The sequence below is a fragment of the Heloderma suspectum genome, chromosome 14, assembly GCF_057233095.1.
Source record: "Heloderma suspectum isolate Gila_16-S chromosome 14, 16-S_ref, whole genome shotgun sequence".
Lineage (NCBI taxonomy): Eukaryota > Metazoa > Chordata > Lepidosauria > Squamata > Helodermatidae > Heloderma > Heloderma suspectum.
The window spans coordinates 1,100,309-1,125,901 of NC_139471.1; the positions used below are offsets into that span (position 1 = coordinate 1,100,309).

The following is a 25,593-nucleotide window of genomic DNA, read 5'->3' on the forward strand; positions in this document are numbered from 1 at the left end:
AGGAACCCCCCGCCCCCGCCTTCTGGTTAATCTACAATGCTGATCAGCAGTAGCTGCTTCCACTTTAGTTTAAGCTTGGATGTTCTGTGAAACATCTGCAAAATGCACCCTTCCCCAAGCTGGTGCCCTTGAGGTGTGTTGGACTACAACTCCCATCATGTTGATGGGAATTATAGTCCCAACACATTTGGAGGGCGCCAGTTTAGGGGAAGCTGACATAACAGGAGGAACCAAAAACAGAGATTGTTTGAAAGGCTTCTTCACGCTTCCTTTTCCAGTAAATCTGCTTTTGCAGTCCCAGGCAGTCTTGTTTGTAGAGTCTGAGCCACGCAGTAAATCTTGCCCTAATTTCATCTGGGAGGTCCGAGGAAATGTGAGAAGCCCTCGGTCTTGGTGCCTTGAGTAAAACAAGTCTCTTTGGAGGAGTTAACCTCAGAGCAGTCTTGTGCCTGTTTCTGTGAACAGAAGTACTTTACGTTGGGGGAAGGCTTTGAGTGTTTGGGGTGGGGAAAAACCTGCCACTGCTGAATTTTTCCCCTGCTTCATCTCCAGTTTGACGAAAGCGTGAGGATATGGGATGTAAAAACCGGGAAGTGCCTGAAAACGCTGCCGGCTCATTCTGACCCAGTTTCAGCTGTAAGTTCTCGCTCTGGATGAATTAGGATGCTGTCTCCCCTTCGAGCTGATCTCTCTCCCTCTCTCTTGCCCCTCCCTCCACCCCTCAAGAGAAAGGAAGTAGGAACTCCCTGCTAGCTGCTGTCTGAAGTACTTTTGGTGGAGCACTTGCGAGTGTTGAATGCTGGGACTGGATTTGAATCTTGCTTGCTCCTCCAGGCTGAGTAAACGGGGTGCAAGAAAATGGCCTCCTGTGGCCAAGTTCAGCAGCGCCAGCTGGGAACATGAAGTTGGTCTGCTAGATGCAAAGTCCTAATTCCGTGATGCTCACTCCGTGTGCCAAGTCGTAGGCGTACGTACAACAGCTCACACCAGCAGCCTCTGGTTCCAGGCGGGTGTGCCACTTCCATGCAGACTGCAGTGCCTCTGGGCTGGCGTGCAGGGAATCATCTCTTAAACGTAGCACCAGATGCGCAGAAAACAGATGCAGCCTCTTACCAGCCATGGCGTCCAGGGTATGCGAGGCAAGTCTTAACTGAGGCACCAGGATCCGGCACCGAGCAACAGGGAAATAGAACCCAGTTGACCTCCTTTCCTCCCTTCAAAGCTGACTGTAGTACCATAAATGCAGTGTTGCTTCTTCTCTCCCCCAGGTACATTTTAACCGCGATGGCTCTCTGATAGTATCCAGCAGCTACGATGGCCTTTGGTAAGTGGGAAGAGGAAGGAACGCTGGGTTGGAATCCTGGCTCGGTCATAGGAGCAAAGTTTCCATGTGCCTCACTTCCCTCCTGGTTACATGCAAACATGGTAGGCGGCCTTGGTTGGCTTGCATGCGCGTGCAAAGTCCTTAATTTCATTTATTTATTGGCAGTATTTTTTTACTGGGAGGGACGGGGGGAGGAAAATCACCACCACTGGTTGCCATCAGTGGTAACTGATCCTCCTCCCCCTCCACTTTGCAGGGCTTGAAATTGGTTCCCCCCCCCCCCAAGAACCACATTCCATTTACCATGCCTGTTTGGTGCCCCCCCTTCCCTTCCCTTCCCTTCCCTTCCCTTCCCTTCCCTTCCCTTCCCTTCCCTTCCCTTCCCTTCCTTTTGGTTTTATTTTGTGATCTTATTAGAATGTAAGCCTTTGTGGCAAGGTTTTGTCGTTTTGTTGTTTTATTCTGTACAGTTCCCTATGCACTGATGGCACTGTATAAATAAATACATCATCATAATAATAACAATAGCTTGGAAAACTGCAAGTGCTTCCCAGCGCTGCTGAAAATGGAGATACCATGCGTGGCTTGATGTTAATGAGATTCATCTTCCTAGGGATGATATTCCCATATCTTTTATCCAGTGATTGAGTCTTGTTGCTGTACTTGGAGTTGCCTCTGTTTTCAGTTTGCATGTTCGTCACTCGCCCTTACCTGTTGCAGCGCCCCAGGATGTGCGAGAGATCTCCAGCTTCACTTTCTGATTCATTTAATCTGACAACATAGGTCAGCTTTCCCCAACCTGGTGCCCTCCAGAGCTGTTGAGACTACAACTCCCAGCATCCCCCAGCCAGGTTGAAGAAAGCTGGTGGAGGTTCTTGCCTGCAAAAAGAGGGGCTGTGGCTCAGGGTTGAGCACCTGCTTTGCATGTAGGTGGTCCCAGGTTCCACCTCTGGCTTCCCCAGTTAAAAGGGTCTCTGGGAAAGCATGGGCAGTATTGGACTGGATCAGGGGCATTGAACCTCGGGGCCAGAGGCTAAATCTGACCCTCCAGGGTTCCCGCAATGACCCGGCCTTCTTTCCCTCAGCACCCCATGGCTTCTGCTTCCCCCCCACCTCAATTGTTTGTCAGGTTCCCTGAATTTTATGTAATTTTCTGCCATTCTAAAAGGCCAAAATGCCTCTCCCAACACTGAGTTACTGGCAGGAAGAGCTTTCAGCTACAGTGAACGGGTGTTTGGGGCATCTTGGCTCCGTCCCTTTTGCCCTTGGCCCTGCCCACCACTGGATTGTGGCCCGTGAGACTGTCTCAAAAATGAGTTCAGCCCTCAGGCTGAAGGAGGCTCAGCACCCCTGGACTAAGTGGGCCAACAGCCTGTTTCAGCTGAAAGCGGTTCCTCCTGTTGCTGTTCTTCTGGTTCCCAAAGCGGGTGCCCTGGGAGAAAGGAGCGTCTGCCTGGGTTTTACTGCTTTGCTGACCGTGGCTCTCCTCTTGACATTGCAGTCGAATCTGGGACACTGCGTCAGGCCAGTGCTTGAAGACGCTGATCGGTGAGTGCCCTGTGTTCGGGGTGGTGCTTGTGGAAGACGCCTGCTCACCCCTCCCCAGTTGGCAGTGTTCTACTTACGCCTCCCTCCCTCTCTCTCTCTCTCTCTCTCTCTCTCAGATGATGACAATCCCCCTGTGTCTTTTGTAAAATTCTCTCCAAATGGAAAATACATCCTAGCAGCGACTTTGGATAAGTAAGAGCTGAGGAACGTTTTATTGATTTCTTAAAAGAAACATAAGTATTGCAATAAGGAGGATGTAAAAATTGGACCAATTTGTGGCGGGCAGGTCTGTGGCTGTTAGCTCTAAGAATAAAGCGAGAACCTCCTTGTGCGGAGGCCGAATATGTCTTGATTTACTAGACCAGCCTTCCCCAACCCAATGCCCTCCAGATGTGTTGGACTACAATTCCCATCATTCCCAGCCACCGTGGCCAATGGCGTAATTATATTACAGCACTTTATCATTGCTATCAAGAGTGCAAACCTTGAGGAAGGCTTACAAGATGTTTGTTGGATTGCAGCACCCATCATCCCTCACCACTGGCTAGGGCTAATGGGAGTTGTGGCCCTCCAGATGGTTTGCCCTACGAGTTGCCCACCCCTGCTTTAGAACATAAGAACCTTAGAAGAGCCCTGATACCGGATCAGGCCAAGGGTCCATCCAGTCCAGCGTTCTGTTCACACAGTGGCCAACCAGCTGTCGACCGGAACCCACAAGCAGGGCATGAGTGCGACAGCACCCTCCCACCCACACTCCCCAGCCACTGGTGCACAGAGGCTTGCTGCCTCTGGTCCTGGTTGACAGCCCAGAGCCATCATGACTAGCAGCCATGGGTAGCGTGAGGTCTCTCTTTCGCTCCCTCTGATCTGGCTTATAAGTCTTGCTCATGGTTTTCACTCGTGATAATAGCTACAAAGTGCTGTAATACTAGACACTGTACAGTGGTTGAGTTTAAAAGAACAAAGGGGGGCTGGAGGTTTAGTCTTCTCAAAAGGGGGACAATTGAGAAAGGGGCAGCGGGAGCAGGGAGATGCTGTGACTAGCGATTAAAGGCTAAATTGCCATTTCAGGTGCTCAAGGGGAGGGGCAGATATCATTGGGAAAGGGAAGGGCAGGGGTTGGGGAGGCCATGACCTAGGAGAAAAGGGGGGCAGTATGAAAGAACGGATGGAGGCAGGGAACAGACGTAACCCCACATTTAGGTAAGAGAAGAGCCTAATTTCTGCTCTTCTGTTGGGAAAAAAAAGGGAAGATGGATATGAAGAGACATAAAACAAACAAAAGAACAGTTGCTCAGGTGTGGATTAGGGTGTATCAAAGACTAATTGCCCTATCAGTCTTGCTGAATGGACTTTTATTTCCTTCCCTCCAGCACTCTTAAGCTTTGGGACTACAGCAAAGGAAAGGTGAGTCTCTGTGTTCCCCTTCAGCCACTGACAGCAAACGCGCTAGGAAAAAGTCTTCCAACAGACGTGGTGACAGTTTACCCCACCCGGCGGCCCACACCCAGGCATGTTGACCTGGAAGCAAGCCCCCACCCCCCCGCCCACCTCCCGTGTTCAACAGGGCTTGCTCGCTATTAAGGGTTTAGGATTGTAACCGTAGCTTCACTTTACTCAGAATTAGAAGTTTATTTCCCAGGGACATGCAGTTAGATTATACCGTAGTTTTCCTCTTCTGCAGCAGAAGCTCCATCTGGCTCTTTTCATAATTATAAAGCAATCCTGCCATGCCTCTGTATTTTGACAACCATGATTGTTGAGCTCCAATGTCTGAGTATTCCTAGACCAGTAAAAGCTTCCACGTGTGGCAGTCGGCTATCTAGTAATCTAGGGCGCAAATGCCCTCCGTGTCCAGAGAAGGTTCTGCGGGGGGAGTCCATGGCAGTTGAAGGGTGCCGGCGAGCCAGCGTGCCTGAGGACATCTCGTTTTTTGTGTCTGCTGACTTCTGTGGTGCATGGCTTTGCGGCCTTTTGTCTTCCAGTGCCTAAAGACATACACAGGTCACAAGAACGAGAAGTACTGCATCTTTGCCAACTTCTCAGTTACTGGTGGAAAGGTGAGCGTCTCTTTTCTGAGCTGCTGGTGGGAGGGTGGAGTGGCAGTCTGCAAGGCTGGGCTGCTGGGTTTGGCTTTGCGTGGAAACAGAGTGTTGTGCAACACAGTTTCCTCCATCTCTCCAGAAAACTCAAGCCTTTAAATTGCACACCAGTCCAAGCGCACCTAATTAGGTTTGCATCAGTGGCCTTTTCTGGGACAAAGACTAAGCAGAGATGGTGATGGGATGGGAAACGGGCGAAGCGGAGAATGCGGAGGCACCGGCTTGCCTGCGCAAGCGCTGTGGCTGAGGTGTGGCACAGAATCTGGCTTCCGAAGAGCCTCACCCCTTGCTGGAAATAGAAGCTCTAGACGGGTGTGGGACCTCTTTCAGCCCGAGGGCTGAATTCAGGCTCAAAGAAGCACTCAGGGGCTGCCCTCCAGTAGCGGGCAGGGGTGGGGCAAAGGGGGCGGGACCAAAACTCCTCCCCAAATGCCAGCATATTACAGCTTTATTGACAGTAACCAAGCCTTAGGAGAGGCATTTCAACCTCTTAGGAGGCCGGGGGGGGGGGGGATCCGCAAAGGGGGGTTGGGCCAGGAGAAGGTGAAGAGGTTATCCAAATGAAAAGAGGGAGGGGAAAAGCTAGAGGTGGGGGCTGTAGCTCCATGCAGAGCCCTGCTTTGCATGCGGAAGGTCCCAGGCTTGATCCCTGGCAGCATCTCCAGGTAGGGCTGGGAAAGAATCCTGCCTGAAACCCTGGAGAGCCGCAGCTTCCAGTCAGCGCCGACAGTGCTGGGCTAGATGGACTGAGGGTCTGACCCAGTCTAAGGCAGCTTCCTCTGTTCCTGTCCTTCCCTTCCCATGGTCGCCTTGAGGTGCATCCACTTGGCTACCTGAGAACAGCAGGTAGGAAAGGAAGGATAAAGGCCGTGTAGCTTTAGAAAGCTAAGGCAGGATTGGACCCAATAGCAAAGGGGTTTCATTAGGAAGCAAGGAGAGGGCTGGAGGAGTGACCCTAGGAAGCCCAGGGGCAGGTGAGGGAGCAAAGCCCAGGGGCAGGTGAGGGAGCAAAGCCAGCCTTGGCGATCCTGCCAGGTCCATGGGGAACTTGCTATTTGGACCAGCTGGGCGTTAGGCACAGCCTCCAACTTTGCTCCGTGTTCCTGTTTTTTGCCTTTAGTGGATCGTGTCTGGTTCAGAGGACAACTTGGTTTACATCTGGAACCTCCAAACAAAAGAGATCGTACAGAAGCTGCAAGGCCATACAGGTGGGGTCATTCTGGGTCTTCCGGGCCGTCTTCAAAGGGCCGATCCCAAATTGCTGAACAGGTTGACCCTTGTGGCATGAACTAAACAGCCTGTGTGTGTCTCTTTCCCAACAGATGTTGTGATCTCTACAGCTTGCCACCCGACGGAAAACATCATTGCCTCAGCAGCCCTAGAAAATGACAAAACAATTAAACTCTGGAAGAGTGACTGTTAAAATGCTTTCGACACCGGCATCACTTTAGAGACCGTTGGGGGGGGGGGGGGTGTCTGAAATTTGGGGGTATTTTGTGTTTGTGTTTTTTTTAAAAAAGAGGAAAAAAAAACCCACATAAGAACATTTCAGCCTCATTTTAGCAGGAAACTGGAAGGAGTTTTTTTCAAGAGGGTGGTGTGTGTGTGTGTCTCGATCTTGGCCCAAGGAGAATGTCTTTTCCCTCCCTCTGTACTGGCCCACATGTTTAGGGGCTAAAAGGTTCTGTGCCTGATAATTTGAGGGTTCCTCCCTTGTACCAGAAGCCCCAGTGATCCTGTTCTCAGAGAAAGGGAGCTGCTCCTCCCTCCTTGAGGGCCTTCTGTCTCTTACAACGGGCAAGTCGTAAACCAGAAATAACCAGGATAGTTGTAGAAGCTTTGATTTATAGAAAGCAACACCCAACTGCAGCGTTCCTCAACTTGGGCACCCTCCAGATCTGTGGGAGTACAACTCTCATCATTCCCAGCCAGCATGGCTGGGAATGATGGGAGTTGTACTCCCACAGATCTGGAGGGCGCCTGGTTGAGGAGCATTGCCCTGGTGCGTGAGACTAACTAGAAGAGCGCTGTGGTTAAAGATGCCTCATTACTAAAAACAAAAAACCCTGTTTTTTAAAGCGACCAAATGAGTGTGTTCTGTGGTTCTCCCTCTTCTTTTTGTTCTCCCTCCTCTTCCTCTCCTCCCCTGTGGCAAAGCATCCTCTTCAGCCCTTCTGTGTGCTGCATTCCCTTTTGTTGTGCGCTCTGATAGAAGCTATGACCGTGAGAGTCTTTCAGGCTTTCCTCCTCTCTCTCTCTCTCTCTCTCTCTCTCTCTTAACCGTTCCAAAAAGCAGTCCTTGCTTGTGGCTTTCTTTTTTTTTCTTTTAAAAAAATCATTCTGGCAAATTTCACAATACCTGTACAGTTATTTCAATGTAAAAAAAACAAAGCCTTTTTTATCTTGAGAACTCCATTGTATGAACTTGTATTGCTAATGGTATGGCTGTACCTTTTCTGGCGTCGGTGTTTCTTTCTCAGCCGTTTTCCTTTTCTTGGTTTTGGTGCTCTTGATCTCTTACACATCCAACCCAATTACCATATGCCATAATAAAAAGGTGGGATTGTATGTGAATGATGGTAATACCAGTGGGCTGACGTGTAGTGTGTTGGCTTGTCCCTAATCATTCCTTGCAGTCATGGCAGATTTTACCTGTGAATTCCAGAGTCAAAGCCAGCTTAAGGTACTTCTGTTTTGGAGAGAAAAAAACACTTTACCCCAGGGGAGCAGAACCTCAGATCCAGAGGCTGAATCAGGCCCTCCTGGGGTCTCAATCTGCCCCTTCAAGGTTCCTCAAGTGCCCCACTTCCCCCCCCAAACCACTGATGGTTTGGTAGTTTCCCGGCTTTTGTGCAGTTTTGTCCCCATTTTAAAGGTTGAAATGTCTCTCGTATAGCTTATTTACTGGAAGTGAGCATTAAGTTAGAAGATGCTGGTATTTGGGGGGGGGGGTTGGCCCTGCCCCTTTTTGCCCACCCACCACTCAAATTTGGCCCCCGAGAACTTCACCAAAATGGAATTTGGCCTGTGGGCTAAAAGATTCAGCACCCCTGCATTACCCTGCCCACCCCCCTATAAAAAAGGCAACAGTTTTGAAACAAACCCCCATAGCGTCAGTTCGTTGAAATGGGTGACTCAGCTGCAGTGGTGTTATGGAATGTTTAGGGACACTTCAACTGTTTATAGCGCTTAAGTACCTTGGTGTTCAAGGGGTACAGCAGAGAAGGGAGTAGCTAGTGCAAGTGTGTTTTGACTGTGCTAGCTGCATGGATATGGAAGTGGGGTATATGGGTGCATGTGCATCAGTTTTGGGAATGAACTTGAGTCCATGCATGTTATCAGGCACCCTTTCCCTGCGTGGGCTTGTCTGGGAGCCAACCCCAGTGTGTGGCAAAGGCTTGCAGGGTGTAGGACACAGGAGTGCCTTACCCTTGTCAGCACCTGGGCATATTTGGCAATTTGGGAAACTCTCCTAGGTGCCACCACAAAATGGCAGCCGTTTTAACCCAGAGTTTTAACCCAGAGTTTTAACCCAGCATCAAACTAGGGGTTTAACCCTGAACAACCCCGATGCCGGCCGGGTTCACACACCACGTCAACAACCCAGGAACTGTTTCTGGGTTGTTCAGCAAAGTGGAAGCAAGCTGGAGTCAGCACGCTCGCAAGCAAGCCATGGTTTGGTGCACCCCCCAAGTCGGGCACAAGGGCTCTTCTCACGGAAGGCAGATCCTGGATCCAACCCGAAGATGGTAAGGTCATTGGTGCAAAGACCTGGGATTTGTTTGTTTTGGCTTCCATTCTGTGGTGTGCCACTTTAGTGTCCAGCACTATGCTGAGAGCAACCTACGTTCTGTCTTTCCCAAATCTGGTGCCCCTGGGTGTTTTGGACTTCAACTCCCATTGGCCCCAGGCAGCATGGCTAATGGGTCAGGCATGCTGGGAGTTGTAGTCTAAAACATCTGGAGGGCACCAGGTTGAGGAAGGATGGTATCTACTTGTAAATGCGAGTCATCTAGTGCTGATCTGTATGTAGCCACACATAACAGGGAGCTATTACAGGTTTAGGGGAAGCCCTGAGGTTTGCAGAAGTATAAAGAACTGGGCGGGAGGAGCCCTCTCCCCAGAACAGCTCAGCGAGGGCTGCCCATGCTTAGTGGTCATGGAACAATGGCTGTTTCTGGAGGGTGGGCGGGAGAGAAAACAAGGGGCCGGTGGAACAGGGAGTCAGCAAAAGAGGTCTAAAGGGCTTTGAACACGGGCTCCGTGTGGTTCTCGGGTGACAGGTGCTGCTACAGCCCATCTAATGAACCAAAGATTGCCTTGCGGCAGGAGGCCCAGGTCCCGGTCCACATCCTCGTTTTAACAGGGCCCAGCCCCTCTGCCTCCCTGAGAAGCTCTGAAGGAGATGGCCTCCCCCATCATCAGGGGCTCTAAGATGCGCTGGCGTTTGGTGCTGACATTCTCCTGAGCTAATAGGCCTTGGTTGACTTTATTGCACAACATCTACATTGAATCGTAGAGCGGGAAGGGTCCTCAAGAGGTAATTTAGTCCATCCCCTGTTGATGCAGGAAATCAAATGCAACAGGCATTTTATTTTTTAGAAAATCCAATAATGTAGGCTGATGTGTTTTAAAATGAATTTGGTGGGTCACAGAAGTCACACAATAAAAGCAAAGACATGACAGATTATCTCTCTCCCCCACCTTAAAAACATAATGGGAGCATATGAAAGTATTTTTTCCCCCTGCTCCTCAGCCAAAAAAAGGCTCCTGGAGCAGCTTACATGCAATCTGTGAAGCAAGACAATTGCTGCTCACAGGCCTACAATCTGAAAAGACACGACACGCAAGGAAGAAGGGATGGGGAGGGAGAAGGAAAAAAGTACGTACTCTTTCAGCAGGGCTGGTGGAGTGGGCCTGCTTCTCTCGTCTCCCTCGTAGGACATTGCTCTATACTAAAGCAGGCCATTGGCCCAACTAGGTTAGTATTGACTGCTGCACTGGTTAGCAGCTGCTTCCCTGGGTTCAAGACCGAACGGCCTTTCCAAACCCTACCTGGAGATCCCAGGGGTTAAATGGCCTTTTGGCCCTACCCTCAAAGCCAAAGACGAACCTAGCAAAGGAGTCCTGTGGATGCGACAATCCCTCTGGGACAGCAAAAAACCAAGGCAGTGTTTTGTAACCTCTTGCCTTATGAAGAGATCTGGACATCTTGAAAGTTTACACCTTTCCTGGGTGATCTTTGAATTGGCCCGGTAAAGGTACTACAGTTGCCTTCCTCAACCTGGTGCCCTCCAGATGTTTGGCCTCCCACCGTTCCTGACCATTAGGCATGCTAGCTGGGGCTGATGGGAGTTGAAGTCCAAAACAGCTGGAGCGCACCAGTTTAGGGAAGGCTGGATGTCATTATATGGATTGCAGAAGTCCTCTGGAACTAGTAATCCAAGAGACGTACAGAACAAATTGCAAGGGAAGAAAGAGAAATGCCCCCATTTTTCCCCTATGGATCCCAAACCATGAAGCTTCACAAGTAAGTGCGTGTGTGTGTAGGTGTTAATTAGATTTTTTTTCATTTTCCCATACAACATGAACAGTAAACTGTTCCCCCACCCCCAAGGTTTCCCCCTCCCTTCTTCATATACTATATTGAAAAAATAAAGGGTTCATGTATGTAAGTAAAACCATCAAGCAAAAAATTGAATCAATAGTTACATAGAATAAAAAAATAAAAAGGGTTGTGTCTATATATCTCTTTCCTGGCCTGCACTAGTTTTGTGATAGAATCATAGAATAGTAGCATTGGAAGGGGCCTATAAGACCATCGAGTCCAACCCCCTGCTCAATGCAGGAATCCAAGTCAGAGCATCCCTGACAAGTGGCTGTCCAGCCTTGTCTTGAACGCCTCCAGGGTGGGAGAGCCCACCACCTCCCCAGGTAATTGGTTCCATTGTTGTATTGCTCTTACAGTCAGGAAGTTTTTCCTGATGTTCAGCCGGAATCTGGCTTCCTGTCACTTGAGCCCATTATTCCGTGTCCTGCACTCTGGGCTGATAGAGAAGAGATTGTGGCCTTCCTCTGTGACAACCTTTCAAGTCCTTGAAGAGCGCTATCCTGTCTCCCCTCAGTCCTCTCTTCTCAAGGCTCAACATGCCCAGTTCTTTCAGTCTCTCCTCACAGGGCTTTGTTTCCAGCCCCCTGATCATCTTCGTTGCCCTCCTCTGAACCCTCTCCAGCTTCTCTGCATCCTTCTTCAAGTGTGGTTCCCAGAACTGGACACAATACTCCAGATGAGGCCTAACCATGGCTGAGTAGAGGGGAACTAGTACTTCCCGGGATTTGGAAGCTATGCTTCTATTAATGCACCCAAAACAGCATTTTGCCTTTTTTGCAGCCACATCACATTGTTGGCTCATATTCAGCTTGTGATCTACAATTCCAAGATCCTTCTCGCTTGCAGCATGATTGAGCCACGTATCCCCCATCTTGCAACTGTGCATTTGGTTTCTTTTTCCTAGGAGCAGAACTAGGCATTTATCTCTATTAAATGTCATTCTGTTGTTTTCTGCCCAGCATTCCAGTCTATCCAGATCACTTTGAGTTTTGTTTCTGTCTTCCAAGGTATTAGCTATCCCTCCCAATTTTGTGTCATCTGCAAATCTGATCAGCATTCCCTGCACCTCCTCCTCCAAGTCATTAATAAAAATGTTGAAGAGCACTGGGCCCAGGACTGAGCCCTGCGGTACCCCACTCATTACCTCTCCCCAGTTTGAGAAGATCCCATTGCTAACCGCTTCTTGAGTCCGATTCTGTAGCCAACTGTGGATCCACCGGATCGTTGTTTCATCTAGCCGACTTTGAGCTAGTTTGCTCATCAGGATATCATGGGGCACTTTGTAGACAGCTTTGCTGAGGTTGAGGTATATGATGTCTACAGCATTCCCACAGTCCACAAGGGAGGTTTGTTGTTCAGTCATTCAGTCGTGTCCAACTCTTCGTGACCCCATGGACCATAGCACGCCAGGCCTTCCTGTCCTGCGCTCTCTCCCGGAGTGTGCTCAAGTTCATATTCATTGCATCCGTGATGCTATCTAGCCATCTCATCCTCTGCTGTCCCCTTCTCCTTTTGCCTTCAGTCTTTCCCAGCATCAGGGTCTTTTCCAGAGAGTTTTCTCTTCGCATTAGGTGGCCAAAATATTTCAGCTTCAGCTTCAGTATCTGTCCTTCCAAGGAGCACTTAGGGTTGATTTCCTTTAGGATGGACTGATTTGACCTCCTTGCAGTCCAGGGGACTCGTAAGAGTCTTCTCCAGCACCACAGTTCGAAAGCATCAATTCTTCGGCGCTCAGCCTTCCTTATAGTCCAGCTCTCACAGCCATACATTACAACTGGGAAAACCATAGCTTTGATTAGATGGACCTTTGTCTGCAAGGTGATGTCTCTGCTTCTATGCTGTCTAGGTGGCCATAGCTTTCCTCCCAAGGAGCAAGCGGCTTTTAATTTCATGGCTACAGTCACTGTCTGCGGTGATCTTGGAGCCCAAGAAAGTAAAATCTGTCACTGCTTCCATTTCTTCCCCTTCTATATGCCAGGAAGTGATGGGGCCAGATGCCATGATCTTCGTTTTTTTAATGTTGAGTTTCAAACCAGCTTTTGCACTCTCCTCTTTCACCCTCAACAAGAGGCTCTTGAGATCCTCTTCGCTTTCTGCCATTAGGGTGGTATCATCTGCATATCGGAGGTTGTTGATAATTCTCCCAGCAGTCTTAATTCTGACCTGTGATTCATCCAACCCGGCATTTCTCATGATGTACTCTGCATATAAGTTAAATAAACAGGGTGACAATATGCAGCCTTGTCGTACTTCTTTCCCAATTTTGAACCAATCGGTTGTTCCATGTCTGGTTCTTACTGTTGCTTCTTGACCCTCGTACAGGTTTCTCAGGAGACAGGTAAGGTGGTCTGGTACTCCCATCTCTTTCAGAATTTGCCACAGTTTGTTGTGATCCACACAATCAAAGGCTTTAGCATAGTCAATGAAGCAGAAATAGACGTTTTTCTGGAATTCTCTTGCTTTCTCCATGATGCAGCAAATGTTGGCGATTTGATCTCTAGTTCCTCTGCCTCTTCGAAACCCAGCTTGTACTTCCGGTAGTTCTCGGTTCGCATACTGCTGAAGCCTAGCTTGTAGGATTTTGAGCATCACCTTGCTGGCATGTGAAATGAGCGCAATGGTGCGGTAGTTTGAACATTCTTTGGCGTTGCCCTTCTTTGGAATTGGAATGTAAACTGACCTTTTCCAGTCTTGCGGCCATTGTTGAGTGTTCCAAATTTGTTGGCATATTGAATGCAGCACTTTATCAGCATCATCTTTTAGGATTTTAAATAGCTCAGCTGGAATACTGTCATCTCCACTAGCTTTGTTGTTACTAATGCTTCCTAAGGCCCACTTGACTTCACTTTCTAGGATGTCCGTCTCAAGTTCAGTGACCGCACTATCATGGCTATCAGGGACATTCAGATCTTTCCTGTATAGTTCTTCTGTGTATTCTTGCCACCTCTTCTTAATCTCATCTGCTTCTGTTAGGTCCCTGCCTTCTTTGTCCTTTATCATGCCAGTCTTTGCACAAAACGTTCCCTTGAGATCTCCAATTTTCTTGAAGAGATCTCTAGTCTTTCCCATTCTGTTGTTTTCCTCGATTTCTTTGCATTGTTCATTTAAGAAGGCCTTCTTGTCTCTCCTTGCTATTCTCTGGAACTCTGCATTCAGTTGGATATATCTTCCCCTTTCTCCCTTGCTTTTCGCTTCCCTTCTTTCCTCAGCTACTTGTAAAGCCTCATCAGACAGCCACTTGGCTTTCTTGCATTTCTTTTTCTTTGGGATGGATTTCGTTGCTGCCTCCTGAACAATGTTACGGACCTCCGTCCATAGTTCAGGCACTCTGTCTATCAGGTCTAATCCCTGAAATCTATTCCTCACCTCCACTGTGTATTCATAAGGGATATGATTGAGGTCATACCTGAATGCTTTAGTGGTTTTCCCGACGTTCTTCAATTTAAGCCGAAATTTTGCAACAAGAAGCTCATGATCTGAGCCACAGTCAGCTCCAGGTCTTGTTTTTACTGACTGTATAGAGCTTCTCCATCTTTGGCTGCAAAGGACATAATCAATCTGATTTCGATATTGACCATCTGCTGATGTCCATGTGTAGAGTCGCCTCTTGTGCTGTTGGAAAAGAGTGTTTGCTATGATCAGCGAGTTCTCTTGGCAAAACTCGATTAGCCTTTGTTCTGCTTCATTTTGTACACCAAGGCCATGCTTGCCTGTTATCCCGGTGATTTCTTGACTTCCTACTTGAGCATTCCAATCCCCTATGATGAAGAGGACATCTTTTTTTGGTGTTAGTTCTAGAAGGTGTTGTAGGTCTTCATAGAACCTATCAACCTCAGCTTCTTCGGTATCAGTGGTTGGGCATAGACTTGAATTACAGTGATGTTGAATGGTTTGCCTTGGATTCGTACTGAGATCATTCTATCGTTTTTAAGATTGTACCCCAGTACTGCTTTTCCCACCCTTTTGTTGACTATGAGTGCTACTCCATTTCTTCTGTGGGATTCTTGCCCACAATAGTAGATATGATGGTCACCTGAATTAAATTTGCCCATGCCTGACCATTTTAGTTCGCTGATTCCCAAGATGTCGATGTTCAATCTTGCCATCTCATGTTTGACCACCTCCAACTTACCTTGATTCATTGATCTGACATTCCAGGTTCCTAAACAATATTGTTCTTTACAGCATCGGATTTTCTTTTCACCACCAGACACATCCACAGCTGAGTGTCCTTTTGGCTTTGGCCCAGCCGCTTCACTCTTTCTGGCGCTACTTGTAAATACCCTCTGCTCTTCCCCAGTAGTATATTGGACACCTTCTTACCTGAGGGGCTCATCTTCCGGCGTCATCTCTTTTAACCTTGTGATAAAAGGCAGAGGAAAGAAATGGTGGTTCAGCTATTAAATAAGGATGGCAAAACGATAACAGATGACAAAGAAAAGGCAGAGGTGCTCAATTCCTACTTTGGCTCAGTCTTCTCCCAAAAGAGGGTCTATGACCCCCCTGGCAAAGGCGAAGTACAGGCTGAAGGGGCAGGATTGCAGCTTGAGATCGACAGGCATATGGTCAAGGAACACCTCATTACTTTGAATTAGTTCAAATCTCCAGGGCCAGATGAACTGCATCCTAGAGTCATAAAGGAACTGGCAGAAGAACTCTCAGAACCGCTGTCTATTCTCTTTGAGAAATCATGGAGGATGGGGGAAGTGCCAGATGACTGGAGGTGGGCTAACGTTGTCCCTATCTTCAAAAAGGGTAAAAAGGAGGAACCTGGGAACTACAGACCAGTCAGTCTGACATCAATCCCTGGGAAAATTCTGGAGCAGGTGATAAAGCAATCCATCTGGAAGCACCTTGACAACAATGCCGTGATTACTCGAAGCCAACATGGATTTGTCAAAAACAAGTCCTGCCAGACAAATCTGATCTCATTTTTTGATGAAGTAACCTCCCTTGGAGACGGTGGGAATGCTGTAGACATCATATACCTCGACTTCAGCAAAGCTTTCGACAAAGTGCCCCATGATATCCTGATGAGCAAACTAGCTCAAAGTCGGCTAGATGAAACAACGATCCGGTGGATCCACAGTTGGCTACAGAATTGGACTCAAAGAGTGCTTCTCAATGGGACCTTCTCCAACTGGGGAGAGGTAACGAGTGGGGTACCGCAGGGCTCAGTCCTGGGCCCAGTGCTCTTTAACATTTTTATGAATGACTTGGAGGAGGAGGTGCAGGGAATGCTGATCAGATTTGCAGATGACACACAATTGGGAGGGATAGCCAATACTTTGGAAGACAGAAACAAAATTCAAAGTGATCTGGATAGACTGGAGCGCTGGGCAGAAAACAGAATGACATTGAATAGGGATAAATGCCAAGTTCTGCACCTAGGAAAAAGAAACCAAATGCACAGTTACAAGATGGGGGATATGTGGCTCAACCACACTACAAGTGAGAAGGATCTTGGAATTGTTGTTGATCACAAGCTGAATATGAGCCAACAATGTGATGTGGCTGCAAAAAAGGCAAATGCTATTTTGGGCTGCATTCATAGAAGCATCGCTTCCAAATCCCGGGAAGTACTAGTTCCCCTCTACTTAGCACTGGTTAGGCCTCATCTGGAGTCCTGTGTCCAGTTCTGGGCACCACACTTTAAGAAGGATGCAGACAAACTGGAGAGGGTTCAGAGGAGGGCAACAAAGATGATCAGGGGACTGGAAACAAAGCCCTATGAAGAGAGACTGGAAGAACTGGGCATGTTTAGCCTTGAGAAGAGAAGACTGAGGGGAGATAGGATAGTGCTCTTCAAGTACTTGAAAGGTTGTCACAGAGAAGAAGGCCAGGATCTCTTCTTGATCATCCCAGAGTGCAGGACACGGAATAATGGGCTCAAGTTACAGGAAGCCAGATTCCGGCTGAACATCAGGAAAAACGTCCTGACTGTAAGAGCAATACAACAATGGAACCAATTACCTAGGGAGGTGGGGGGCTCTCCCACACTGGAGGCCTTCAAGACGAGGCTGGACAGCCATTTGTCAGGGATGTTCTGACTTGGATTCCTGCACTGAGCAGGGGGTTGGACTTGATGGCCTTGTAGGCCCCTTCCAACCCTACTATTCTATGATTGTATTCTATGATATGTTCTATGGGGTTTTCTTGGCAAGAATCCTGGAGTGGGTTGCCATTTCCTTCTCCAGTGGACCACATTTTGTCAGAACTCTCTGCCATGACCTGTCCGTCTTGGGTGGCCCTGCACGGCATAGCTTATGGCTTCACTGCGTTACGCAAGCCCCTTCGCCACACCAAGGGAGTGATCCATGAAGGGGACAAGGGAGGTTACCTGGTCAAAAAATGAGATCAGATTCATCCGGCAGGATTTGTTGTTGACAAAACCATGTTGGCTTCGAGGAATCCCTGCATTGTTGTCAAGGTGCTTCCAGATGGATTGCTTTATCATCTGCTCCAGAATTTTCCCAGGGACTGTTGTCAGACTGACTGGTCTGTAGTTCCCCGGTTCCTCCTTTCCCCCCTTTTTGAAGATAGATCATACTGCGCGCCATATAATTCAAGAAAATGTCCCCCCATTAGTTGGAAGTTATTTTTAGTAATCTGATGCAACATCAGTGGGGTGGAGTGGTTACAATGTGGGACTTGGGGGGGGGGGGGTTGGTGGCAGGGTGGAACCCAGGTTCTAGTCCCTATTCAGCCATGAAGCTCACTGGGTGACTTTTGGCCAGTCCCTGACTCTCTGCCTAACCGCACAGGGTTGTCTTGATAAAATGGAGGAGAGGAGGAGAGCCACCTTGGGTTATCTGCAAGAGGAAAAAAGGCGGGATAGAAATGCAGTAATAAATATACAAATAAATGTAGTAATAAGTAAACATCCATTTTCATGGGTGGCTAAGGCGGATAGGTCAAGCATCCAACCGTGGGTACTTGGGGTTTCCTTGCTGCAGGATAATACGCCCGGCCCTGACTACGCCGTTTCCACACCGGGTATCGCTGCAGCGACTTCCGCGGCGTTAATTCCGCTCGCAGGACCAAGCGCCGCCAAAAACTGGTTAGATGCCGCGACGTAAGCGGCAGCGCCTTAACCGTATGCGTGTTGTGCAGGCCGCGGGGACCTCTTCCATCCTTATCAAGGGGAGTGCTAACCTTCTCTCCTTTCATACAACACACAGGGCCACTTGGGGCGCTCCGCATTTAAGTCTGGTCTGCTCGGAATTCTCCAAGTCACGGTGAGCGGTGTACAGAGTATAACACAGGGGCACGTTTCGATAAATTCAGCGTACGACCTCATCGCGGTATCCGCAAAGAGCGCACGTCGAATTGGAAAGGGGCTGCCCACGGGAAGCAATTTAATAAGAAGGCCACTCTGCGCAACTTTAAAGTGCGGCTGCTTTACTCCTTCGCGCGCACTAATATATGCACCCTTTTATCCAATAGGAGTGCAGCACTCCAAACGGGGTGTGAAAATCCTTTACTCGGCTCTCTTAAAAAATCAGCGCGGGGCTGGCTGGCATCCGGACTCTCCCTGAGGGGGAGGCCCAAGGCTGTTTTCCCCACGTGAGGGAGTGTTAGAAGTGGAATAGCCGCAAAAGCGAGGCGTGAACCCGCCAATCCGAATCGTCAGCTGGATTTACCCACCATGTTAACGTTGGGCAAAAGTTGCCTGCGTGGCCTTCTTTTTTTGACCTCTTCCAAGATGGCGGACGGGAGCGCCCGGGGCCGCCGGTTCGAATCCCGCCAGGCACCATCGGCGCGTCTCACTGTTTAATTGAAGTAAATTATCGGGTTGCTTGTTTTTAAATTAGAAATTCAGAAGAAGGAGCTTAAAGGGAAAGTGCATCAATATTATACTCATTCCTCATTCCTTCTGTTCTTCTCAGTTCGCTGCATAAGGGTGTATATATGTAATGAGCTGGCTGGGGGATTATGGAAGTTGTAGTCCCACACTTCTGCAAAGCACCAGGGCTGTCAAGCATTCCCTGAGTGGGTAGTTGCATCTGGTGCAGTTTTCCCTCTCCATTTCTAAGTGGTCTAGGGCAGGTATTTGCAGAAGGCAGCTCTCCAACGTTCCGGGCTCCAGTTCCCAGAAGCCCCTGGCAGCATGGCCCGTGGTCAGGAGCGTCTGAGAGCGGCCTTCTGCCCACCCCGCATTCCCACAACCGAAGCCCCTCGACGGATTTGGCAAGTGTCAAATTCAGAATCTGTGATGCATGCCTTATCGCGTTGCAATTGTAATTATTGTGATGCTGGTTTTATTACATTGCAATTTCTATTGGGATATTAGGAGGGAACTGACGATGCCTTTATTCTCTACGTTTCCTGGCAAAGATGATCTGTTCTAAGTATCTTAGGGCACGATCCTACGCATGTTTAGACAGAAACAGCCCCACAAGTCCCAGCATTCCCTAGCCAGCATAGCTAGCTGGGGGCATGCTGGGAGTTGTAGTACTTTTTTTCTGTCTAAACATGCACCCTTGCTGTTTAGCTGACACCTCTACTGCAAAGTTGCAAAGATTTTCCTGTTACAGTTCAGCTGAGAGTTCAGTTAACCTGTTTTTTATTTGCTCTATATGTCTCCCTATCTATATTCCATTGCTCAATGTGTAGCAGCCATATCGGGGGTCAGACTAAGTAGCCTCATGCAGTCTCATGCTTCATGTTCTTGCTGAGCTCTTTCTCCCTTGAATATATTGTTGTAAGCTGACGAGACACAGGAATTCCTTATCTTGTCAAAGGTCATACAACTGTATATCTTGTTCTCTGCTGTTCTCTTCTGTTCTCTCCTTATCATGGCTACCCTATAACCCAGTTCTCGTATTATAAACAATAGTGCTAAGAGAAGAAATGTTGAGGACTGCAACCCCACGCGGGAGGGGGAGGAGGAGCCGTTTCATATGTGTCACAATGTCTATAAAACCAATGTGCTGATGTATTTCGGGGCTTCTGGCTCTTTGGAAATGATTCCAGCCTTAAGCTCGCGCGTTAAATAAAGAATCTCTTTTTCCTTCACTCCATGGTCTCTCTGACTCTGGGTTCTGCAACAAATGCGTTCTTGTAAATATATATCTTGGTTTTTCAGTCTGGTCATGGATGGCAACGAACCAATTTAACTAGGTGTCAAATTTAAAATCTCGTGTCCCATTGCAGCTTCCAGATGCTTTGGACTATACCTCCCGGCATTCCTAACGATTGGCCATGCTGGCTGGGGGATTATGGGAGTAGTAGTCCTACACATGTGACAGGCACCAGGTTGGGGAAAGCTATTGTATATTAACTTAGGGTTGCCAGTTTCTTTTCTTCTCTTTCTTTTTTTTGCTGACCCTGCTTCTGTGTCTGTAACACCATCCTGACACATCCATGAATTCTGTAGGTGAAGCTTTTCTCTCTGCTTTATCTCCATGCTAGGAAAAGAAAAGAAAAGGGTCACCTGTGAAATTTCTGCACACCAAGCTGGTGTGATAAAAGGCACAGAGCGGGACAATTGGCAATAATCGACAACCCTTTCAAAAACATTCGGCTGCCCCCGTAATCAGAGACAGCTGCAATCTTAAGGAAGGCCCAAGCGCTGCAGGATTTGAACTGAGCGGGGGGGAACCGCTGCGATGAAATGAGATAAGTTGTGTGCCCAATATGGGATGATCTCTAAGAAGGATTTACAGGCAAAGCTGTCTAGTCTGCACACTGTTGATCCGCCTTCCTGGGTATCCCAACGGTTTTAAGCGAGAGCATGAATGCCTTCTGGGCTTGTCAGTGGAGCGTGCCCGCTTTTTCTGCCCCTGTTTCCCCATCAGTGTCAAGCAGCTGTTTTTCTCAGTTCATCCCGATCGCCAAGGCCAGACGCCTTGAGAAATCTTTGCATTTCGCCTTGGGCCTGAACGAGAAGGAAAATGCTTGCTAATTCCAAAGCAAGGAAGGAAGAGAGCAAGAGACCCGGGACAAAAAGAAAGGGCGGCTGTTCAGAGAAAAGCAACCAGAGGCTCCCCAGTTGTGTGGATGGTGGAATTCTGGCAGCTTGCATTTTGTCATAGTGGGGCAGGGTGATGCCACGGTGTAGTGGAACAAGGGCTTGCGGGGCTGAAGTGTGGATACCATTTTATTCTCGTCTGCCGCCCCTCTCAGACTTCCCTGTTCCCCCTGAGCTGAGCTGCTCACAGTAGTTGAGGGGGAAATGGGTTTCCCCAGTGATGACAGATTGTTCCCTGTTGTTATGCAAAGTATTTTAAAGTAGGCTGGTCTGGAATGGACAATTAAGACCCTTTCTAAAGACCTGCTCCTGGCAGAGGTGAAAACTGCTAGAACTGGTTTGCTGATTTGAATCGGTGTCGACAGTACTGGGCTAGATGGATCAGGGTCTGGTGCTGAGGCTCCCACATTCCTCGCTGTGGACAGTAACATTTCAGCCAGGGCATTCCACTGCAGGCTTTCCACGGCCTGTCAAAAACCTCTTGGATTCCTGTGTTCATATAAACAGAGCTTGCTACCTCTGGATAGCAGCAACGCCAAGATCAGCAACCCTGCGTCTCGGCTTTGTTAACAGGCCCTTCAGCAATCCAAGAACAGCTGCACTTGTGAAGGATAAGAGGTCTACCTGCTTTCCAGGCCCAGGATGACATTCTTGGATTTATTAATCTTATTTGTGGAGCCTTCTCCAATCCCCGGGGCCCACCTCGCTGGGGCCAGGTTCTCTGAAGGATCGCCTCCTCCCATATGTGCCTGCCTGGACCCTAGGAGCATCCTCAGCAGTCCTTCTCTGGGAGCCCTGGCCAAAGGAAGTGCGGCGGGTGGCTACCAGGAAGAGGGCCTTTTCTGCTGTGGCACCCCAGGTATGGAATGAGCTCCCTAGAGAGGTTCGCCTGGCACCTACGTTGCACTCCTTCTGGCCCCAGGTGAAGACCTTTATTCTCCCAGGCATTTTAGCATTTTAGCTTCCTCATCTTTTAGCTTTGGTGTTTTAAATCTGTATTTTAAATCTCTGCATTGCTGCTAGGCATTATTGTGGTTGCACTGTTACATTGTGGTTTTAAGCTTTCATATTTTATATTGTTTTATGCTGTGCTTTGTGGTTTTAATTTTTGTGAACTGCCCAGAGAGCTCTGGCTATTGGGCAGCATAGAAATGAAGTGAAGTAAATAAAATAAATAAATAAATAAATAAATAAATAAATATATTCCTTCCTCCTTAGATGGGGCCAAGCAAACACGGAAGGCATCACAGTAAACAGCTTTCCCTGGAAACAGTTCTAAGTGGGTCGTCCTCGGCTCTCTCAGCACCTTTGGCTTGGTTGGGATCAGCCAAAATACAAAAAATACGAAAAAAGCAGGAAAAGACCCCAACTGAAAATGCACACACACACCCCGGCTAAAGTGTGAACGTGTGGCTATTGGGGGGATGGGGGCATTTTGGGAAGGGCACGTTTGCGCACGTGTGCACGCTCCCACGCGAATACAAGTCCTCGGTAAAGAAAATCTCTCTCCTATTCTTTTTGCTTTCCGCTGTGTTTTGTGCAGACATGCATTTCATGCAGATTTGTGTCCTCTGGTCCTCAGGGAGCTCCAGGAGGGTTACAGATGATGTCAGCGTTGCGGCTAATCGGAAGAAGCCTTGCCACTCGACCTGGCGAGGCCTGGCTCCACTGCACAGCCACCTGGAACACAGGACGCTGCCTCTGCCGAGCCAGGCCCTCGGCCCATCTGCCCAGCAGCCTCGGCACTGAGCGACCGCCGGCGGCGGCTCTCCAGGGGTTCAGGCGGGAGCCTTTCCTGGCCTGCCCTGGAGATGCTGCTGGGGATCGAACGGGCGTCTGCTGCCTGCCGAGCGGGGGCTCCACACTGAGCCGTGGCCCCTCGCTGCGACTTGCCCGTGGCTCCCCCTGGCGCCTGCCCTTGCTCAACCGGACGCTGTGCGTGGCGGGGCAGCGGCAGGATGTGTGCGGGGCGCCTCCTGGAGCACGCGGCTTGTGCGGCGTGGCCTCTGATGGCGCGCTTGGCCAGGCCTTGACTTTCCCCAGCCGTGCTGTCCGTCGGGTGGCCACCGAAGAATCACGGGACCCGGGAACACCAGATGGCACTAGATGTGCGCATGCTGATGTGCAGGTACAGATGCACATTTGGAGACCACTGCCAGAATTTAAGTAAGAAGTGAACACATCCCGCCATAGTGCGGCTGACTGAGGCGAGGTGGGCCGAGCGCCTGCCTGCTGAGCCTGCCGCCAGGCGCGAACTGGCGACGAGCGACCGTTCTGAGGGTTCTTCACCTTGAAACTGGAACGGGGCAGGGCAGCCCTTCAAGTAGAGAGCAGTGCAGTGTAGTGGCTAGAGGACTGGACTGGGATTCTGGAGACCCGGGTTCAGATCCCCACTCGACTGTGTGATTCATTGGGTGGCTTTGGGCCGATCACTAACTCTCAGCCTAACCCACTTCACAGGGTTGTTGGGAGGTTAAAATGGAGAAGGAGGAAGACCGTGAAAGCCGCTTTGGGCTCCTTGGAGGAACAAAGGTGGGGTAGAAATGTAATAATAAAATGAACGAACGAACGGAGGACACCTTCAAACAGAGGGCAGTCCCCTGTAAAGGAGGACACAGGGGCACTGCAGGACTGAGGAGAACCAAGGTTCATATGGGAGGAGGTGAATCCTGAGACACATTTGCCTGGAATCAAGCATCAAAGGAACGCCCGCCTTTTACGGCGTTACAACGTCTGGTAGCACTGCAGCCGGCCTCATGATGGGTCACCAAAGCCGGCCATGACTCAGCTCTTGTGTGGAAGGCCCCCCGCCCCGCTGGTCTCCCCACTCCCCCAATGTCATACGTTTAGGTTTAAAATGGACACTCGTCTTCCTCTCCTAAAACCGCGCCTGGGTTTATTACGCCGCCTCAGCCGCATCCTGCGCTGGGGTGGGGTCTCCTGTCGGTTTGCTAACACGGAGGTGGAGCTGGGGGGAAAGGGGGTGGGAAAGAAGGGGAAAAAGCTTTTTCTGTCTAATCCAACTGAATTAGAGGATTGTGAAGTGGATTTAGAGTTAAACCTTGATTAGGGAGAATTTCTCTCCAGCAGCCTTTGCACGTTTGTATTAACGGGTAACGATCGTGGGTAGAAGAAATAGGACAGAAATAGCTAAGGGTAAGGTAACACACACATGCTCACATATGCTAGCGTCTGTTCATCAACCAGGCAATTTCTGAGGAGGTGGTGGAGAAAAAGAAACCGGGCGCCGTGCGTGTGTGCTAATTTCTAACACTGATTTGGGGAGATTTGACTGAGCGACACCTTGCAGGCGAAGGCAGACTTTGGGGAGATTTGGAATTCAGAGCAAAGGTGGAATAGTCCTCGCAAGCAGAGATCGTAGCACAAGTAACAGTTTAGGAAAGCCAGAGTCCAATCTGTCTTCAGTCTACTTGAAAACCTCGCTTGAGTTTAAATATAGAGGAGACACCTGGAGTTCTGCCTCCATGGTGGGGCACTGTGTGTTTGGGGCCGCTGCCTATGGGATCCTTTCTCTGGTGACAGCAGCTTTTCTACTTCCTATTGGTAAGTGCTTTTTTCAATTTAAAATACACACGCACAATTCAAATTGTGTCCGGGAGCTCGTGTGATATGACTTTTCTCCCTTTGTTCAGTCATTCATGATCTCGTTTTTAGGGCCGTATTTTGTTATATTCTTAACCATTTTATTTAAGGGCATAGCTGGACCCATCCTGAAGGCTCAGGGGTAGCTAACAACAGGAAAACCAAACCAGAAAAAGAGAGTAATAATTGACAGGAACGTCCTCCGCCTTTCCCACCTTACTCCTGAGCCCAAATGGAGCAGCCCAAGTGGTCTTGCAACAGCTTCCAAAGGTGCTCAGGCTTGGATTTGGCGAGTCTTCCGTGGGAAGACTCCAGTGGGAGCAGCCACCAAAACCCCCTCTCCAGCTGCCCCTGAACCTGACACATCTGCTATGAACTGAAGGGCAAGCTCTTCCGAGGCTGCAGTTGGGGTGACTGCCCAGGATTTCATCTGCCTGTTCAGTATTTTGCCCTTGGGTTTGATCTCTGTTTCAGGCAGGGGCAGGCTGCTTCCTCCCCGCATTGGTTCCACATTGGCCTCTTCCAGAGCCTGCCCCCCTGTCCTGCCCCCCCCCCCCGGCCAGGCTACACTTCATGAGGCTCTCCATCCCGTAAGGGGCCCCAGACGGCCCTCCTGGCTCCATCGAGGGGCTCAGTGCAAGTGCTGGCTGAGCCCCTTCCCTTCGTGTGCCATTGGCTGCCCCAGTTGGGGATGGCGAGAGGCCTGGGAAGGAGGCGGAGTGCACCTAACCGGCACTTGCAGGGGACCTCTGCGGGCCGGATCGGGGGCCTCTGCAGGCCAGAAGTTCCCCATCCCTGATCTAGCCACTGGGCAGGTATTTTTACAACTACACGTTGCCAATCCAAATTGCCCTGGTGCTCTGCACAGAGGGTGTTGGTGTTGGCCAGTCTCTGTGTGCAGGAGGACTGAAATTCTTTGGGGCTTTACAATCGCTGTTACTTCTGGTTCCAGTTATACTGCTCACCGTGAGGCAACTGAAACCTCACTGGAATCCATGCATGTGAGCGCCACATGAGATGAGACAGTGGGAAGACAAAAGCAGCGGGGCGGGGGGGATGTTTTTAATTTAATTTCAATGGTATTTAATTCCAGCTGGAAGTGGAATTAAAACAGTAACTCTCCATGGCGTTTAATATAGCGCTAGATTTCCCAGAAAGTTCCCTTAATGCCTAACCTCATGAGCAAATTCCTAATATACGTTTATTCAGAATTAAGTCTCACTCAGCAAAGGTCCTGCTTCTTCCAGCAATCAGCCCTTTAATTTGTCCCCTGTCCCCACATAGATATATGCTTCTCATCTGGTGTGTTTTAAAGCAGGGGTGGGCAGAAAGTAGATCTCCAGATGTTTTGGACTATAACTCCCAGCATTCCTGACCATTGGCCATGCTGGCAGGGGCCTCTGGGAGCTGAAGTCCAAAACATCTGGAGATC

General features: G+C 49.3%; 1 protein-coding gene and 1 non-coding gene across 10 annotated transcripts in view; one reads left to right on the plus strand and one right to left on the minus strand.

The window, feature by feature from the left end:
- Positions 1 to 7,548, plus strand: part of WDR5 (WD repeat domain 5) — a 28,239-nt gene extending 20,691 nt beyond the window's left edge. For 2 of the 9 annotated variants that reach the window (XR_014785923.1, XR_014785927.1), the window contains exons 7-15: positions 553 to 636; positions 1,269 to 1,324; positions 2,826 to 2,872; positions 2,989 to 3,064; positions 4,246 to 4,279; positions 4,858 to 4,932; positions 6,095 to 6,182; positions 6,297 to 6,859; positions 6,942 to 7,548. Coding sequence is in view for 4 of the 9 variants with exons in the window: in XM_084821147.1 (XP_084677273.1) it covers positions 553 to 636; positions 1,269 to 1,324; positions 2,826 to 2,872; positions 2,989 to 3,064; positions 4,246 to 4,279; positions 4,858 to 4,932; positions 6,095 to 6,182; positions 6,297 to 6,397 (561 nt within the window). In the remaining 5 variants the exon portion in view is untranslated. Of the gene's footprint in view, positions 1 to 552; positions 637 to 1,268; positions 1,325 to 2,825; positions 2,873 to 2,988; positions 3,065 to 4,245; positions 4,280 to 4,857; positions 4,933 to 6,094; positions 6,183 to 6,296 lie in introns of all 9 variants that reach the window. The other 7 variants (XM_084821147.1, XM_084821148.1, XM_084821149.1 and 4 more) reach the window with 5 other exon arrangements.
- A 10,089-nt stretch (positions 7,549 to 17,637) lies between these two features.
- LOC146335510 (U6atac minor spliceosomal RNA) lies at positions 17,638 to 17,762 on the minus strand. Its single transcript, XR_014785988.1, has one exon. It is a non-coding gene; the product is annotated as a U6atac minor spliceosomal RNA (small nuclear RNA).
- Positions 17,763 to 25,593: the final 7,831 nt, after the last annotated feature.